Consider the following 17677-nt stretch of genomic DNA (forward strand, 5'->3'; position numbering starts at 1 on the left):
TTGCGAGCACAACAATGAGCTCTTCTTGTGTCCGGTGTGCTCATGAAAACATGGATTCCTCTAGAGTTCGAGTCAGTGTACAAATGTTACTATATGTGTCATTTTCAAACATCAAAATGTAACAGTCTAGTGTTAGAGCTGTCAGGCACAAGAAGCAGAAGAGAAAATAACTTAAATTGGTATATTTTTATAACGATCTAAGTAATGATAGGTGTAGCATTGCCATAACAAAGGTAATCAATAGACAAGAAAATAGATATACTGTCTTCACCTTCTAATACGAAATGAATGGCACGCACAGTTTTAACTTTATGAGTAGTTACGTTGTCCTGGGTTTACGACAAGTTCGTAAATTTCTATTTTCAAATGGGGGTAATTCATCCACCCCGCAAATCTAAATGTTGTCCCCAATACAATGCAAAGTTCATGAAAATCCGATTGGAGATCTGAGAGGAATTGCCAGTATGTTGCCAAGGTAAAATGATCATCCAGACGGACAGAACGGACGAACAGACGAACTAATCGTTATATTCCCCTCATTATATATACCAAGGGAATAAAAACTCACAATCTATTTGTGCAAATCTAGACTGACTACTTCTCACTGAACCGCGCCTTACACGGCAGTTCATTCAAATCGATCTGCAGTATATTTACTGAGTCTCGTGCAAATGAAAAACGAAACCAGCTTTATCTATCAGAAACGACAGAACATGTTAATATTTTCAGTTGTGCAACAATAAAACGCCACAATATTACGGGGAGTTAAAGGTTGTGCTGTTCAAGGATACATTCAAGAGAAAAAGCCTCACAGGCGGAGAGACCTGATAACACATCAGTTATCGTTTTAAGGACATGGTCAATTGGGAACAACCAAACACCACAATATTAGGGGAAATTAAAGGTTGTGCCGTTCAAACATACATTCAAGTGAAACGCTTCAATGTTTCGTGTTTGCGTTCAATACACCTAACATCCATTCACCAACTCAATGAAAACCGTAAAATCGATCGTATACGTGGTAAGGCCTGTCGGTCCGTGTCAAGCACGCTGAATGACAAAATCCACAACTACACATGGATTCGTTCTTCTTATAGGCAGTTTTACGTAGACAGACGGATAGAAATTAAGAGTAGATTTTTGTTCCCGACCTTCAGACGGATATAAAGAGTAGATTGTTGCCCTGACCTTCAGATGGGTAGAAGGAGTAGGCTGATGTATCGACCTTAAGACGGATAGAAAGATTTATTTATTTATTTGATTGGTGTTTTACGGACTTCAACTCACAGCAACCGCATTGGTGAGAGGCTTCTGGATCATTACGCTGCCCTAGCGCACTAACCAACTGAGTCACGGAGGCCCCCGGATAGAAAGAGTAGTCTGTTGTTCCAACCTTCAGATGGATAGATTCCTTTATGTTATCAACTCTATAGAGTTCATCAAACGTCGCTGACGCTGAAATGCTGCACAGATAGAATAAAATATCAAACACTTACTGTTGCCCGCTGCCTGTAAATCAACACCCGACCGACTGGTCTCCTCCTTACACGTCCCGCACTGAGGACGTATCGTTCACGTTTATACACTGAACCTGGAATATTTCTGTTTAGTCAATTGCAAAACGAAAATGAAGGCAAATTCACTTCTGGGAAATAGAACGGCACTACCTTAGTCTTTACTTCAAAACACTGATCTGGTCAAGTTTGTACATGAGCACATATTACACCTACATACAGGTGATAACATACCAGATATGCATGATGAGGTTTATTTGCCTTTTATCGACTGTGCCATGTAAATCGAGCTATTCTCCTGACAATCGTTCTAATTTATTCCTCAGGGTAACACAAACGTGAATTGAGGCTTTATCCCATAAGAGTATTTTTGCCATAATTTATGAATTTGATTAGAGTTTAACGCCGTAATCAAGAACTTGTACTTACAGATATATTCGTCACGGTGGAGGTAAAGTGTATGGGTGGAGATGATAATATAAGGCTAGGCCACAGGAAATGTCCTCACACAGCACTAAAACAGGTTTTGACATAGTGTACACTTTAAATTCCGATATAGCTACAAGAAAAAATATCTGGTTTCCGCTGTTACACATGTTTAATATGTAAACAATTTTCATTAAATTATGCATGTGCAGTCAGAAGGAACATACTGTGAGATCACCATATCATCAAAGAAAGATGATTTGCCAGGCGTTGTAAGCAACACAAGCGATGCATTCAATCTGTTAAAACTTTCCTACAACTTGCATTCTAAACTTTATACATGTGCTTTGTTAGTTTATATATTTTCACACATCATGAGGTGAAGTAACACTTTAGGTCCTCTATGTCAGCAATACTACTTGTATGCTCACTCCGAATGACAAATGATGCCTTAAACGTTGGTTGGCATATGGAAGTTAAGATACCAAGACAATTTAAGTAACATTATAAAAAACTGTTTGTCTGTTTTCCTTTTGTGTGTGTTCCAGAGAGGGATGCCCTTATAAGAGAAGTAGAGAAGCTTTGGTGACACAGACAATACGCGATGGAATGCGGAGTCACACTGTAGACTGTAGGACTCAACACTGCGATAGCCACCACCGATAGCAACGCTTTTTTAAGATATTGTGTCCTATATGTTAAAAGGATACAGGTGTCCCACATCATATACCAGTCACGTAGAGCAATTTGAAATGATTTATGCAACAATAATTTCTGAACTGTCTACATTTATTGTATATAATCTTGTAGATTCTATATATAAATATATATATATTTTTTTAGCCGTAACAAGCATGCAGCTGTATGAGTATAGCTCTGTCTCTCAGTCGGTCGGCCAGGCATATAACTTTTATTACAATAGTTTTACAACCAGTCATGTAAAGTGTCTAAAAAATCGTGTATGTTCTGGAATTTATGACTTACTTAACATTCTGTTAAGATATCGATGCTGTAAGTAAGGTGTTCTTGGAGATACAGTGTGTACATGTACAGGTACCTGGATAGCATTTAGAAGCTCTATCATCGTATGAAGTTTGAGACTGTTGCACAGATTTTATTAGTCGATCAGATTTCAAACATCCTATGTTTAAACAGGGACCCGTTGGTCACAGTTTTGACACACTTTTAACTTAACGTAGGATTGCATGACTGCAAGATGTCGACCATTTGCCGAATTCCTCAATTCATGCGAATCAACGCTTATTTAAAGAGACAGGCAGCAAGGACTTTGTATTATGAAATAAGATCACCAGCAATATGTATTTTTATATTTTATTTGTTTTTTACGCCGTACTCAAGAATATTTCGCTTCTACGATGGCGTATATCATTTTCGGGGAAGGAAACAGGGCAGATCCCCGAAAAAATTCATGACCATCCGCAGGTTACCAGAAGACCAACAATTAGGTCTAATCAGTTGTTGAAAATAATAAAGCCCATGCAGACAAAAGAGCCTGTGTAGAGAGTAATGCACTATACCTAAATCTTCAAGCTCCGAACACCCTGGCCTTGATAACCATCGTCCACTGGGTCAGCTTCCTGATGACCGATGAAAATTTCACAGAATTGACAAACAGCTGATAGGGGTTAAACCCTCCGAGGAAGAGGCCGGTGAATCAGGACTTTTCACTTTTTTGTCTGTTGTACATACGCCTCCATTTCGAGAAAACACGTGACAATTTAAACTATATATATATATATATATATTATATATATATATATATATATATATATATATATATATATATATATATATATATATATATATATATATATATATATATATATATATATATATATATATATACTATGTATATCTTAATTGGAACATTGGAGAGCTCAGGCCCACTGGTAATAACCCACTGACACAATGGCTGCTCAAATAACTTAACGAGACATATAATTGCGACATATAAGCTCGCTTGTGGTATTGGTACTTTTGGGATTAAAACATTATTCGTATTTTATGTAGGAATATTGCCCATTCAGGCATAGTTGTTACTATTGTTTCCTTTTCTTTTCTTTGAGCTATGAAGTCATGTAAGAAACAAACAATGCCGTCTGAAGTACCTCACTGATTGTTAATGCTACATCTTTGTAAATAGCATTAACTATAACATTTGGAGTATCAATCTAGGAGTCGAAACAGACATTCGTATACCATTCAGCAGTCAATCAAACTGGACGTTTCAGTTCAGCGCAAGACCAATTTCCAAAATATCGTTCAACCGCCAGAGAACTAAGCAAGTACATAAAGTAAGATATTAGGAAATTAGTCAGCAGCTTAAAGTGATGGCGCAAGGATTGTTCTAAATGCTTGAATTAAATCAGCCTCAAAACCGAATACCATTCTAATTTGTCGTTAATCTAAACTTGTATGAAACTTGGCGATCTAATTCAGTACGATGATAAAACAATAAACCAACCCTTCATATAATCAACCTAACGTTGTCCAACATCATTTACATATGTTTACTGAACCATAAAAAGTCGTTATAACTTTCATTCATAAAAACGCATGCTCCATGACCCAAGCAAGTTCCACTTCAGGAAGATTCACTGGCATCTAGTCACCGAAACATGACAGTTCAAAGCATTAGCATGAAGAAGTTTGTTCAGTAGCATGAAGAAGCTGTTCGTCCTGGGATAAATTTACTTTACAGTAAATGTAGAAGACGTGTTAGCGCCAAAAATAACTTTCTGCACATCTACTTGTTAGAGGTTGTCGTAGGACCGAGATTTTGAGACAAAAGAGGCATGATATAAATTAGTGGCGAAGCTACTGGAGCATAGGTTACATTGGCTGTTCGGCCATTTTCGCTATCAGACGGCTATTAATTTTCCACAAGCGACAATGTTAATTTTTAGTGCTGTAACTCAATCCTAAACATACCATAGTCAATAAGCTTTGGAGCATACCTTGTCCAGCCTGTCAGAAAGTAGCCAGAAAAATCTTGACATAAGTTGACTGTCAAAACCTTGACATTCCTATGCCAACAGCTGGGAGGGGTGCCTGGCCACGCCAAAGGGACGTCACCCGCTGCCTCACCATCCACTATTTCGAACTTTTATCACAAACACTCATACCTGTCCAAAGTTTAGACAATTTCCATCATTCGATACCAAACATGCACCTGTACACTGAAAATGGTCTTTACGCCCTAAAATACACTGAATTGCATTAGTGAGGGTGCTGATTCCGTCACCAATATTGTTTGATAGTACAGTGATTTTCCGTTTGGCTGTCCCTGTAAATAAAGACACATCCACACCAATCACAGTAATGCTTAATGCTGTTTTCTAATGTTGTGGCATGGAATGAAATGGAATGAAATGGATTCGAACTTACATGCATTTGTCACTGAAGTAGGAAATACACTTATCGGGAACTAACAATGCATGGCAGGAAATGCCTTGGCGAAAGTATGCGGGCCGAAGTGCCATTGGTTGTTCAAGGAGTTCTTTTTTTACATTTTGTAGAACATTTTTATATCTACAATCAAGCAACAGAGATTACAAAGCTTACAGCGCAATATCTTCCCTTCCGGGAAGGAAGATGCACTAAACCATCAATTTTCCATCTTATATTTCAAAGGATCGAAAACGTGACCCTCAGCTATATTTTCTGATTTTGCAGACTTTTACAGTGTTAACTTGATCTTCCATCGCGATTTTAGTTGTTCAAACGTTAGTTATAATACTGCTAAAACATTTTGAGGATATATTTTCTGAATGAATTTGTCGCAGAAAATGTTGAACCTTTAACCAAAATCTGCGATGCTGACTTGATTTCCCCCGTGTCAGATTTAGAAGCGACTGAGGTCAGTCTCGGCCAGTAGTATGCAGAGTATAGGTTCTGGCGCACGCCCCCCCCCCCCCCTTGGGGCCTTTCCCATAACAAATAGAGGCCCCTATCCCGCTTTCCCTGCTTCCCCAGGCCAGGCCGACAAGCTTATTTACAAGTCTCGCCTACACACACACATCGATATGAGGCGACCTAGTTGGCATTTAATACATAAGGAGTATAGTCTATATATAGCCGGCTGTGTTGCACAACAGGGTGATTCAGCTGATTTTCTCTCCAGTATAGGGCTTAAACTATGGATTTTTATGAAAAATAAATGTGACAGCCTTTTTCAGCGTTTGATAAGATCCAGTATTTTTAGGAGGATTGGAGATATTTTGTTTATGCGGAAAAGTCTTTCCAATTTAGCCCATGTTTCGTGGGTCGTGGGATATAGCTCAGTCGGCTGACAGAGGTGGGAAAGGCGCTGTGTGTAAGGGGTGTATTCATATACTACATATATAAGGGGATGTTTGCTAGCTCAAATCCGGATTTGCTCTCCTGTATATGTAGTATATGAATGCGTTACCTGCATATGGCGCCGGGCTCTACGCACTTATAAGGAATCTCTGCAACTTTCGACAGTTTCGGAGGTAGAGAGACCTTACCAAGGGGTGTTGTAGATGGCCCAAAGGTAGTGGGATGTGTCAGCACCAATTAACCCCCCTAACGGTGGGTCGCTAGCGCAAAAAATCCGGAGCCCGCCGTTAGGGTGGTGATTAATTGGTAACAGGTTGAGCTATAAACCAGGCTTTTTGCTTTTTTGGACCATGGGTTCGAGCCCCACACTAGCCAGGCCCCCAGGCTAGCCAGACACCCGTCCAACTGGACGGGCACTCCAGCCAAAAGGGGTATTTTTGACGGGCAAAATTTTGAATCAACATTTTTTTACGGCGAGTCCCAGCCCACAGACCAGTACACTGTTTCAAAGTGTATTAACATTATATGTATGTATACTAGATTGTGAATATTTTTCTAACATGTAAGTTTTCAAAGTGTATTCATATATGTATTCAGATGACAGAAATGATGTTTGACATACACTACTGTGCCCAGAGTTAATTTCTCGACATAGATATGTGACTGATAGAACATGTATTTGAATTGTTTCTTGTTTTTGTATTTTACAAAGTTTATTTCTACCTACTGTGACTTAGCAGCTCAAATCGTATGGTGCCACTACTCTTTTTAGTGAGTGACAGTCACAGATTCAGTGGTGATCATTTTGCCTGTTCTCAGTCTCAGTTGTAAGAGCTATGTATACTGTATTCTGATTTGGTTCCGTTGTATGTGAAGTAGTGTAACTGTGAGTGACATGCACCTGCTGTGCCAAATTACCATGCATTTTGATTGTTTTCCTTTTTGTGTATTTTATTGTTTATTTATTTCTACCTCCTGATTCACAGCATTCACACTTGAACTGCTGCGCCAAATTGCCATTGTTTTCCTTGCATCTGTATTGAATTGTGTATTTTACAGTTCAATTTGTTTTTCTATCTCCTGTTTCACACTTGGTTGTCCAAAGCATAACAGATTGTAACCTTACATATTTTAATATAAAATTTATGTACTCTTTTTAGTGATTCGCACTCAGTGTTAGTCATTGGTGGGAAAAGTGTGATATATTGGGTGCCCCTAAAACAGTCAGTTTCTGGGGTCCAATAGTAATACATTATTTCCAGTGATATAATGGCAATTAAAGCTATTAAGAGGTCTTGATTTTCAATGATACAGTGGCGATAAAATGTCTCCGGCAGCAGACCCCCTGCTTATTTACGGCGGCCCCCAACCCCCCTGGACGCCCTATTGTCAGATCCTGGCTAATGCCCTGCCCCCGGGGCTCTCGAGACATAGCATGGGGGTTGCCCTGGGCACCTCCCCAGAACATCATTCGGAAAGAGCGTTTTTAAGCTCTTGCCGAGCTAGTTTTCGGCCGCGATCTATAAGCTGTTTTTTCGTGCTTTCATCGATCTCTACGGCGTTGAATGCCTTACGAGACTTAGCGCGTATCTCCTGCTTCAGATCAGAGTAGTTCTTGAGCTCCTGAACGACTTGCTTGAACTCTACGTCCGAAATAACACCATCAGATAATGCCATAGATACCTGCGCACGGATGCTGTTAAGGCTGGCCTCAGCCAACAGCCGTATATCGTTATGTTTCTTGGCCTTTGCGTGAAGTCGGCGGCTAACGAATTTTCCGGCGATATTTAAGACACCGCAAGCTATGGCGGCAGCTTCCATGGCCAAGACAGCAGGGGCTGCAATTATTGTTGTGAGTAGTCCCACGCCTGCAACCCCTAGTCCCAAACCGGCCGTGAGCATGGCCGAATCAAGGACCTCGGCGACTAAGACACCGCGCCGGTACTTTTTGTACAAGGCCCGACGGAGATCTCGCTCAGATTCAAGCTGATTCTGTATTTCGCTGATATACTGCAGACGATGGGCGTGCGTCACGCTCTCCGGCGGCGCGGTCGGGGCCAAGGGGTTTTCAACCATAATCGTCGGCGCGGTCGGGGCCAAGGGATGGTCATCCGTAATCGTCGGCGCCGCGCCCTCCGGCGGCAAGAGGTTTTCATCCCTGATCGCTGGGTACAATCGCCCCATATTGTCCGTCCTACGAATCAATAACATCGGTAAACTCTAAATCGTCATCGGGACTACTAACACGAAAGCTGTGAAGTCTTATACCATCTAAATAGATGTCATTGAGATGGAAAACGCCCCTTGCAAAGACCCGTATATTCCTCGAGAGAGCTCCAGATGACTGGGTCGCCCTGGGCCGGTAATTTGATCATAAGTCTGAGCTCCTTTCCATCGTGCTCTGCAGGCCACTTTAGTCTCATCCCGGTAATCATGGAGGAACGGCGCTGAGAGGCCGCGCCAAGTATGATGTTGAAGATAAGTATAGATCCAGGGTTTATTCGTAGCATGGCCATAGATATGGGTTGCACGCTGAGACGCACGGTCTCTATACCCGGCGCCGCAAATAGTGTGAAGTAACCTCCTCCACCCAAAGCTATATGACAGTCGCTGGTTGGTACCCACGACACGAAAGAGGTTCCGGAGCTGAAAACTTTTTTCACCCGGGCCCCGGTGGTCTGGACCGTCATCGGGGTCACCTTCACATCTACAAACCAATCGGGGTCGCGAGCTCTGGTAAGAACAAAGCGGTCTTCAAGGCGAATTAATGAGAGTTTTTGTTCTTCAATCACCTCAGACGGCGACCTGCGCTCTTGCTCTACAGAGGATGAGACATCTTCAAGGGAAGCAAACGTGGCAGGTTCTGCTTGCCCCCTACCCCTCCCCGCAATCTTTATGCGGTTGTACTTGCCACTTTGAAACTGGAAAGCGTAGATTTTGCATACTCATTGTATTTCTAGGGTAGCACTGAGGTACCCTACATTAATATACTTGCCGTCTTTGTCTAAAAGTGCCACGGTCAAGTGCGTTATATAGTCGGCGCGCAAGGTTTTGTACTGTGGGTTGGGAAATGAAACCGTCTTCCCGCAGTTAATCCCTTCACCAATCACGGCGATGGGATTAAGTAGTGTTGAACCGCCACCGAAATCTGAGGTTATTCTCACGTTTTCTGAGGTGCTCAGTTCATCTAAATGCACGAAGACTTCTTTGTGTGAGACCAAGTTAGGTAGCTTTTCACCCTCCACAGTCCCCCCTGTGGGAGTCATCCGGTCGGAGAACCCTAAGGTGGGGGCACGCTCTTGGAGTATTATGAAGGCATTTCTAGGGAGGGTAAGGACTAAGCGGCCCGCGGCTTCATTCAATCCCAGAGAAACCCCATGCGGGCGGAATATGTCCTTGTCCAGCGTACAGACATTGTAGTAGCCCGTCGGCACTTCAACACGTTTGCCCTCAAGCAAGAAGCCCACTTCGGAGGGGATATTCTCCCAGGCTGGGTAGAATGTTATCTCGCGAAGGGCGGTTTTAAGGCGGCCGTCGAGGTTGTTAAGGGCATGAGGCAGCGTGTGCTGTGTCCCATTTAGAATGTCAGTCAATGTGATGAACATCTTAGCCACGATGAACAGCGAGGCTTACAGGTTCAATAGAGAGGCCACTTACAAGGCCGGGGCATTTCATGGTATCCAAACCCACGCAGAGCAGCTCACGCGATTTGACATCTACATCGATGAAAAGAAGGCCTTTCCAGTCCAGTTCACAGATGTGTTGGCCAAGTACCGGCTGCCAAAGATAACCAGCAATGACATTGTTCGGGCCTGGAACACCAATCCTATGCAATTCTGGCAGAACCAAGTGAACTTCGCGGTCTGGTGCGCAACCACGGGCTGTGGCGTCTCTGCAAAAGACCATCTTCTCGCCCCCGACCAACAAATAAGAGCCCTGTACACGTTCCATGTGTATTTCCAAGTTAGGCGGATCTTGGAAGAGATCCAGGCCCCCCTGCCGCAAGACAGAGCGTGGGCGACATTCAAAAACCCCTAAGACGAGAGGGCCTATGAGAGGATTTGTAGGGAGTTCCGCGTAGATGCGCACACAGACTGGAGGCGCAGGGGGGCGAATCACGGCCTCGGAGTGGCATATTACTATGTCACGAGAACGGGCTACAGCCCCATTGGCGATGGGACCTTCGATCCGAGCAGGATGTCGTTCTCTAGAAAGCCACTCGACTTGCCAGACCTAATTCGATCGGTTGCACTCTGCATCATCCGGTAAAAGATGATGTCAAACGTTCGTTGTTTTACACAGCTGCGCTGGCCACCATTGATAATACATTACATTATGGGGCTCTGTAGTACTTCATCATCTTTCAAATTATGAACTGAAATAACGAATAATCACTATTGAAAGGGTACAATGCTCTTAGGTTTTAGATTGAAATCTTTACTGTAAAATTGTCATGGTGTTTATTATTCACACACAAAACTGTGGTGTGACGTTAAAATTACGTGCTTACGTGCTTAAATAACATCTCGAATATTTTCTGTGTGCATACGAACTGAAAAGTGTGTTGTAGTTAGGCAAAACGTTTACGAGTTCATGGATGTAGAGTATTTCCATTTAAGGACGAGTATAAAAAAAATTTATGCAGAAATTTATACAAAACATAAATGCAGGTAGAAAGAACGACAGCGAGCTGAAGTATACCAGCGATACCAGTATGATAATTGATATCTGGTCTCATCAGAGAAGTACTACGATTCGATAATGTGAATATCATTTGACATGAAAATGAGGTAACCAGTACATAACAGAGTGATTCGTGCGGTCACAAAGACAGAAATCGGGTTGCAAAAGTATAACGTATTGCTGCAACCTAAGAGAAGTTGTGATTTAAAGCGCCTGCCCTGTACAGAACAATGTATACAATAAATTAACAAAGCATAAATGATAAGCGGTTGGGGCTGTACCAAACACATTTTCGAGGCGATAACAAATTTCAATACTCTGATGATTTTGAAACACTCTAAGGCATACTTAAAATAATTTTAACAAATATGTTAGACCACATCTAAACAATGCGCTGGAAATATAACGAAGGCTGATCTCCCAAGCTTAACTGCACTAAAACTTGTTAAGCTCCATCTCGGCTCGAACAAGCCGTTCTTTCTTTTCGGCCAGGTTGGCTCTTTCTATGCGTACATATGAGTCTTCCACAACGTTAGTTGCGTTCTCCAGATCAGCTCCATACTTGATCAGCTCAGTCTTGATGTTCTTTACAAGGACCTCGAGCATCTGATAACGGATTATCATCGGAATTGTGTCCGTCACCCGCCGGGAGGCCACCTGTAATACAGAACGGGGAATAGGTAGATGGCTAATAGGTTATAAATTGTCAATGTAAAACCATCCGCATAACGAGTAAAACACTCGTTTTCGGTTTTTCAGGCGGGAACTTTATACTTACAGTCTATTAAACAAATGTAAATCAGCTATCTCACTGTCGGTTTGCCATCAGTCCAATGGTAAACCCCTATGTTGTCTTTTCACAGACATTCGATAACTCGTCTGGAATAACATAAATACCCTGGAGTATTTCCACGCATGTTAAACACACACGGTAACGCAGAGCGAATTGAGTGAGTGAGTGTGTGCTTGGGGTTTAACGTCGTACTCAACAATTTTTCAGTCATATGACGACGAAAGAATCCTTCGAGTGTATGTAATGTGCCTCCTTGTTGCAGGACGGATTTCCACAGCTCTTTTATCCAGTGCGGCTTCACTGAAACGCCGTACCAAAGGCAAGTAAGACGTTTCGCCCGAGTCATTATACTGATACGGGTCAACCAGCCGTTGCACTATCCCCTTCGTGCTGAACGCCAAGCGAACGCCAAGGTTAGTTGTCCTTCAGTTAGAAATCTCCGTTAGTCATCAGTTCCACGGTCAGTTTGGAATCAGTCCAGTGGCCTACACTTACGGTCAGTTGACATATCAGTCAGTATCTTCAAATGGTCGGGTTGCCATCAGTCCAATGGTCTAAACTTACGGTCAGCTGACATATTAGTTAGCATAGCTTCATGGTCAGGTTGCCATCAGTCCAATGACCTACACTTGCGGTCAGCTATCATATCAGTCAGTATAGTCTCCCTCATGGTAGGTATTCACACAAACCATACCGGAGCGCAGATCACTCTCGTCATACACTACACCTTCACTTACTCTAAAGTAGGCTTTGAGAGCATCCAAGATGTGTTCCGCTTCAGTTTGCGCTGTCTTTTCCTGCGTTTCGTATACAGGTATGGGGTAGGCCATCTGCTTTTGCTGTTTCGCCTTAAGTTCAGCACATTTGATTTGGATGGCCTCTGTATATTCCCAAGAGAAAGAGAAATTTAGTTGATTGTTTAAAATCTTATAATGTCTAATGGAAAGATTTTCACTGATACGGTATTTATTTATACATTCACCGTAAAGCACAATTTCAATAGGCTCCAGACACGTGTGCGGTAAATGATGTATGTTCATGCATCACTTCGATGTAAACCCGGATAGCGTACACCATCAAGCATAATTATACAGAACATCGTCAAAATGTATAATATCACATAAAGACACAACTTGGTGTAAAGATAAAGCAACATGGAAAGGTGCTGCATCTTAAACATAAGCTTGGTATATAACAGGCATGGAAACCTATAAGGGTAAAGCAACATGGAAAGGTGCTGCATCTTAAAGATAACCATGGTGTATAACAGGCATGGAAACCTATAAGGGTAAAACAACGTGGAGAGGTACTGCATCTTAAAGAGATGCATGGTGTATAACAGGCATGGAACCCTATAAGGGTAAAACAACGACCAGAGCTCCTCAGCTGGGCAGTTTCCCGTGCGCACACAGTGCTGTGTGACAATGTCTCAGCATACGACCAGAGCTCCTCAGTTCGATAGTTTAGAGTTGCACACAGTGCTGTGTAGTACTAAAATGTATCAGCATGCGGCCAGATCTCAGGTAGAAAAATTCCAGCGTGCACACTTGGGGCTATGTCTGAGCATACGGAGATCGATTCCTTAGAGACAATTCTGTGCATTTAGCCTGATTGCAAGTAAATTAAATAGCAGCGTATCAAAAATAATACATAATCATGTTATAAATAAAAAAAGAAACAAAAGGCAATAAGATAAGCCAAAGTTTTAAGTTTAATTATCTGAGATTAAGATAGACAAATGTTAATGCTGAATAAAATATGGATATAACATAATTTAGGCGTACAGCATATAGAGAGAAAGAAGAGAGTAGCTATCACAGTATGATAGCTGGCAAACGGTCACACGTAACCGATGAAATACGGTCTCTTGTCATCCACCTCAGTTAGGGCTTACATTTAATAAATACTGACTGTAAGAGTTACCACATGCCCAAGTTTACACTACATTAACACTATAGTCATGATAATACAGAATTATACAGCTGTGATATTTCTGAGTGCAGTGAACAAACTCAGTGTTAGCATTAATGTGATATAAAAGGTTTGTACGTCAACCAGCACATGAGCGATCGTAAGTTGAAGCGGAGAGTAAGTATTAGCATCGCATATGTAAGCAGTGGTGGATATCTATCTTGAATATCTTGATAGATATCTTGAACAGCGGCGCAAGGCTGGCTTCATTTCTAAGTTGACAATGAACTGTAAGCCCTCACTTTTCTCTAACTTGTAATCTAGTATACATACAAAATGATTCCGTTCAGTGCACCTTACCAGGTCACATCATCTGAACACTAGACACATGAGAACAACACCTCGATTACTTCAAATTCCAAGCAGTCCTTACCCGGGCCCCCAGCAGACTTCGTGTTTGTCTGTTTTGGGCATCGCGTATGATGGGATCAACTGCTATCATTCAACATTATACAGCATATACACGTACATCCATGCAATTATAGGCAAATGGATAATGAACTATATAACTCACATAAATAACTTGAATGTGAAAACAAGTTATTGTGAACATCATTAAAAAAAGGTTAGTATAAAATAAAAATATAAAACAGTAAATATAAACAATCAAACATCACAGTCTGAGTATATATTTCCACTCCATCTCATTTTCATATGAATCGTGTAACCAGCATAGCTACATATACAAGATGTGGGCAATAAGCGTTTTCTGGAGTTTCAGTGTAGATCTACAACGTTATGATCATTAACTCGCAATACCTACATGTCTAACAACTCCTACTCCTTACAGCGCATGTGCCGCTCTCTTCGCTCGCCTTACATCACTGCCAGCACAAGACAAGCTTGACCTTACGCAGAGCTTTCTGAGTTTCCTGACACCAGTTCCTGCCTCATCACCGTGACCTCACCGACCTCGGCGTTGTTCAAGATTGTTCAAGTGATGACAGTGATGTAAAGCGAATGTTGGAGAGAGGTGCAACGGATGTAAAGGAGCATTCTAACAAATATGTATAAATCATGTAATTTTCAGAGCTCTGGAAAGCCTCTAATGGGTTGAAATGTATGTCAACTGTAAACACACCAAATTAGGTAATGCAGATCAGGGCAGATAATTCCATACAGATTCTGACATTTACAAACGCGACCTGTCACAACTTGCAGAGACATCATAAAGTTAGTGAGACTTGTATGTTAAAAGGGTATAAGATGGACAAGCTGTACATTTCATGTCTTAAATTCATTCCAGCTGAGTTTTCAGAGTACAGACCTGGATCTTTGCATTCACTAACCTGAAACTCCAGTGTTTTACGCCACGCCTTTAATCCTGGAGTAATTTTGATCCCAAATCATTTTGTATTCCGTAATTAATAATGTGACAATGAACAAAAATATAACTTCGTGTCCGAAAGTATCCGACAGTATCCGAAATTCGCAACCTCCATTTTCGAATCACTCGACTTGCCAGACCTAATTCGATCGGTTGCACTCTGCATCATCCGGCAAAAGATGATGTCAAACGTTCGTTGTTTTACACAGCTGCGCTGGCCACCATTGATAATACATTACATTATGGGGCTCTGTAGTACTTCATTATCTTTCAAATTATGAATTGAAATAACAAAATAATCACTAATGAAAGGGTACAATGCTCTTAGGTTTTAGATTGAAATCTTTACTGTAAAATTGTCATGGTGTTTATTATACACACATAAAACTGTGGTGTGACGTTAAAATTACGTGCTTACGTTTGAATAACATCTCGAATATTTTCTGTGTGCATACGAACTGAAAAGTGTGTTGTAGTTAGGCAAAATGTTGACGAGTTCATGGATGTAGAGTATTTCCATTTAAGGACGAGTATAAAAAAATTTATGCAGAAATTTATACAAAACATAAATGCAGGTAGAAAGAACGACAGCGAGCTGAAGTATACCAGCGATACCAGTATGATAATTGATATCTGGTCTCATCAGAGAAGTACTACGATTAGATAATGTGAATATCATTTGACATGAAAATGACGTAACCAATACGTAATAGGGTGATTCGTGCGGTCACAAAGACAGAAATCGGGTTGCAAAAGTATAACGTATTGCTGCAACCTAAGAGAAGTTGTGATTTAAAGCGCCTGCCATGTACAGAACAATGTATACAATAAAGCTGAGATTCCATATACGCGGAATGCGGTTTGCGGTATACGGCACGCGGTACGCGGATACGGCATGCGGTATGCGCTTTCTCTGATTCCATTTATGCGGTAACCTATGCGTTTTCTTTCATTCATGGTGCATTTTTATCAGAGCAAACATGTCGCATTCCTCCATTTCACGACGTGTGGCTTTAGAGCAAGATTCAGACCTTGCCATAATAGCAATGTCATATAAGTTGTTGCAACTAAAGAAGCGTAAAAAGAGAAAACACCGATGGTGGGTCCACAGTATTTTGCGGCAAAGAGCTCAGCAGGGAGCTTTCCGAAAACTTGGTCTCGGAATTGCAGCTGGATGGAGAAAAATTCCAACAGTACTTTCGTCTAACCAGAGAACAATTCAAACAAGTTCCGACCACGTGTCGGGGAAACACCCCACCAGTGACGTCATTTCTTGGGATACCCTGTCCGGTTTTGAAAACGCATACCGCACCGATCGCTACATGGTGCGATTGATTTTGCCGTATACTTTTCCGCATGAAAAAACGGATCCGCGACCGTACCTATGGAATCATTGCAACTTATTTTAACTATTTCGATTTTTGCCGCGTACCGCATACCGCATACCGTATACCGCTACCGCATGTAAGGAATCTCAGCTTAAATTAACAAAGCATAAATGATAAGCGGTTGGGGCTGTGCCAAACACATTTTCGAGGCGATAACAAATTGCAATACTCTGATGATTTTGAAACACTCTAAGGCATGCTTAGAATAATTTTAACAAATATGTTAGACCACATCTAAACAATGCGCTGGAAATATAACGAAGGCTGATCGCCCAAGGTTAACTGCACTAAAACTTGTTAAGCTCCATCTCGGCTCGAACAAGCCGTTCTTTCTTTTCGGTCAGGTTGGCTCTTTCTATGCGTACATATGGGTCTTCCTCAACGTTAGTTGCGTTCTCCAAATTAGCTCCATACTTGATCAACTCAGTCTTGATGTTCTTCACGAGGACCTCGAGCATCTGATAACGGATTATCATCGGGGCCATGTCTGTTACCCGCCGGGAGGCCACCTGTAATACAGAACGGGGAATGGGTACATGGCTAATATGTTATAAATTGTCAATGTAAAACCATCCGCATAACGAGTAAAACACTCGTTTTCGGTTTTTCAGGCGGGAGCTTTATGCTTACAGTCTATTAAACAAATGTAAATCAGCTATCTCACTGTCGGTTTGCCATCAGTCCAATGGTAAACCCCTATGTTGTGTTTTCACAGACACTCGATAATTCGTCTGTTAATTCTTTTCGAGAATGGGAATAACATAAATACCCTGGAGTATTTCCACGCATGTTAAACACACATGGTAACGCAGAGCGAATTGAGTGTGTGAGTGTGTGCTTGAGGTTTAACGTCGTACTCAACAATTTTTCAGTCATATGACGACGAAAGAATCATTCAGGTGTATGTAATGTGCCTCCTTGTTGCAGGACGGATTTCCACAGCTCTTTTATCCAGTGCGGCTTCACTGAAACGCCGTACCAAAGGCAAGTAAGACGTTTCGCCCGAGTCATTATACTGATACGGGTCAACCAGCCGCTGCACTATCCCCTTCATGCTGAACGCCAAGTGAGGAAGATACAACTTCCTCTTTTAAAGTCTTAGGTGTGACTTGACCTATGATTGATCCTGGATCTACCCCTCCCGAAGCAGACGCTCAACCAACTGTGCTATTCGGGCCAGTCAGAGCGAATTGAGCATTACCCATTTTCAACGCATCGTACAAGGATTTATTGCTGAAGTGGATTCACGACG

At 41.7% G+C, this 17677-nt stretch overlaps 1 protein-coding gene across 2 annotated transcripts in view; it reads right to left on the minus strand.

The window, feature by feature from the left end:
* Positions 1 to 13442: 13442 nt before the first annotated feature.
* The window catches only part of LOC135462208 (interferon-induced GTP-binding protein Mx-like), a 29006-nt gene continuing 24771 nt past the window's right edge, over positions 13443 to 17677 (minus strand). For both annotated transcript variants that reach the window (XM_064739615.1, XM_064739616.1), the window contains one exon: positions 13443 to 16934. In XM_064739615.1, the coding sequence (XP_064595685.1) occupies positions 16713 to 16934 (222 nt within the window). In that variant the 3' untranslated portion in view covers positions 13443 to 16712. The remainder of the gene's footprint in view (positions 16935 to 17677) is intronic.

The sequence above is a fragment of the Liolophura sinensis genome, chromosome 1 (genome assembly GCF_032854445.1).
Source record: "Liolophura sinensis isolate JHLJ2023 chromosome 1, CUHK_Ljap_v2, whole genome shotgun sequence".
NCBI lineage: Eukaryota > Metazoa > Mollusca > Polyplacophora > Chitonida > Chitonidae > Liolophura > Liolophura sinensis.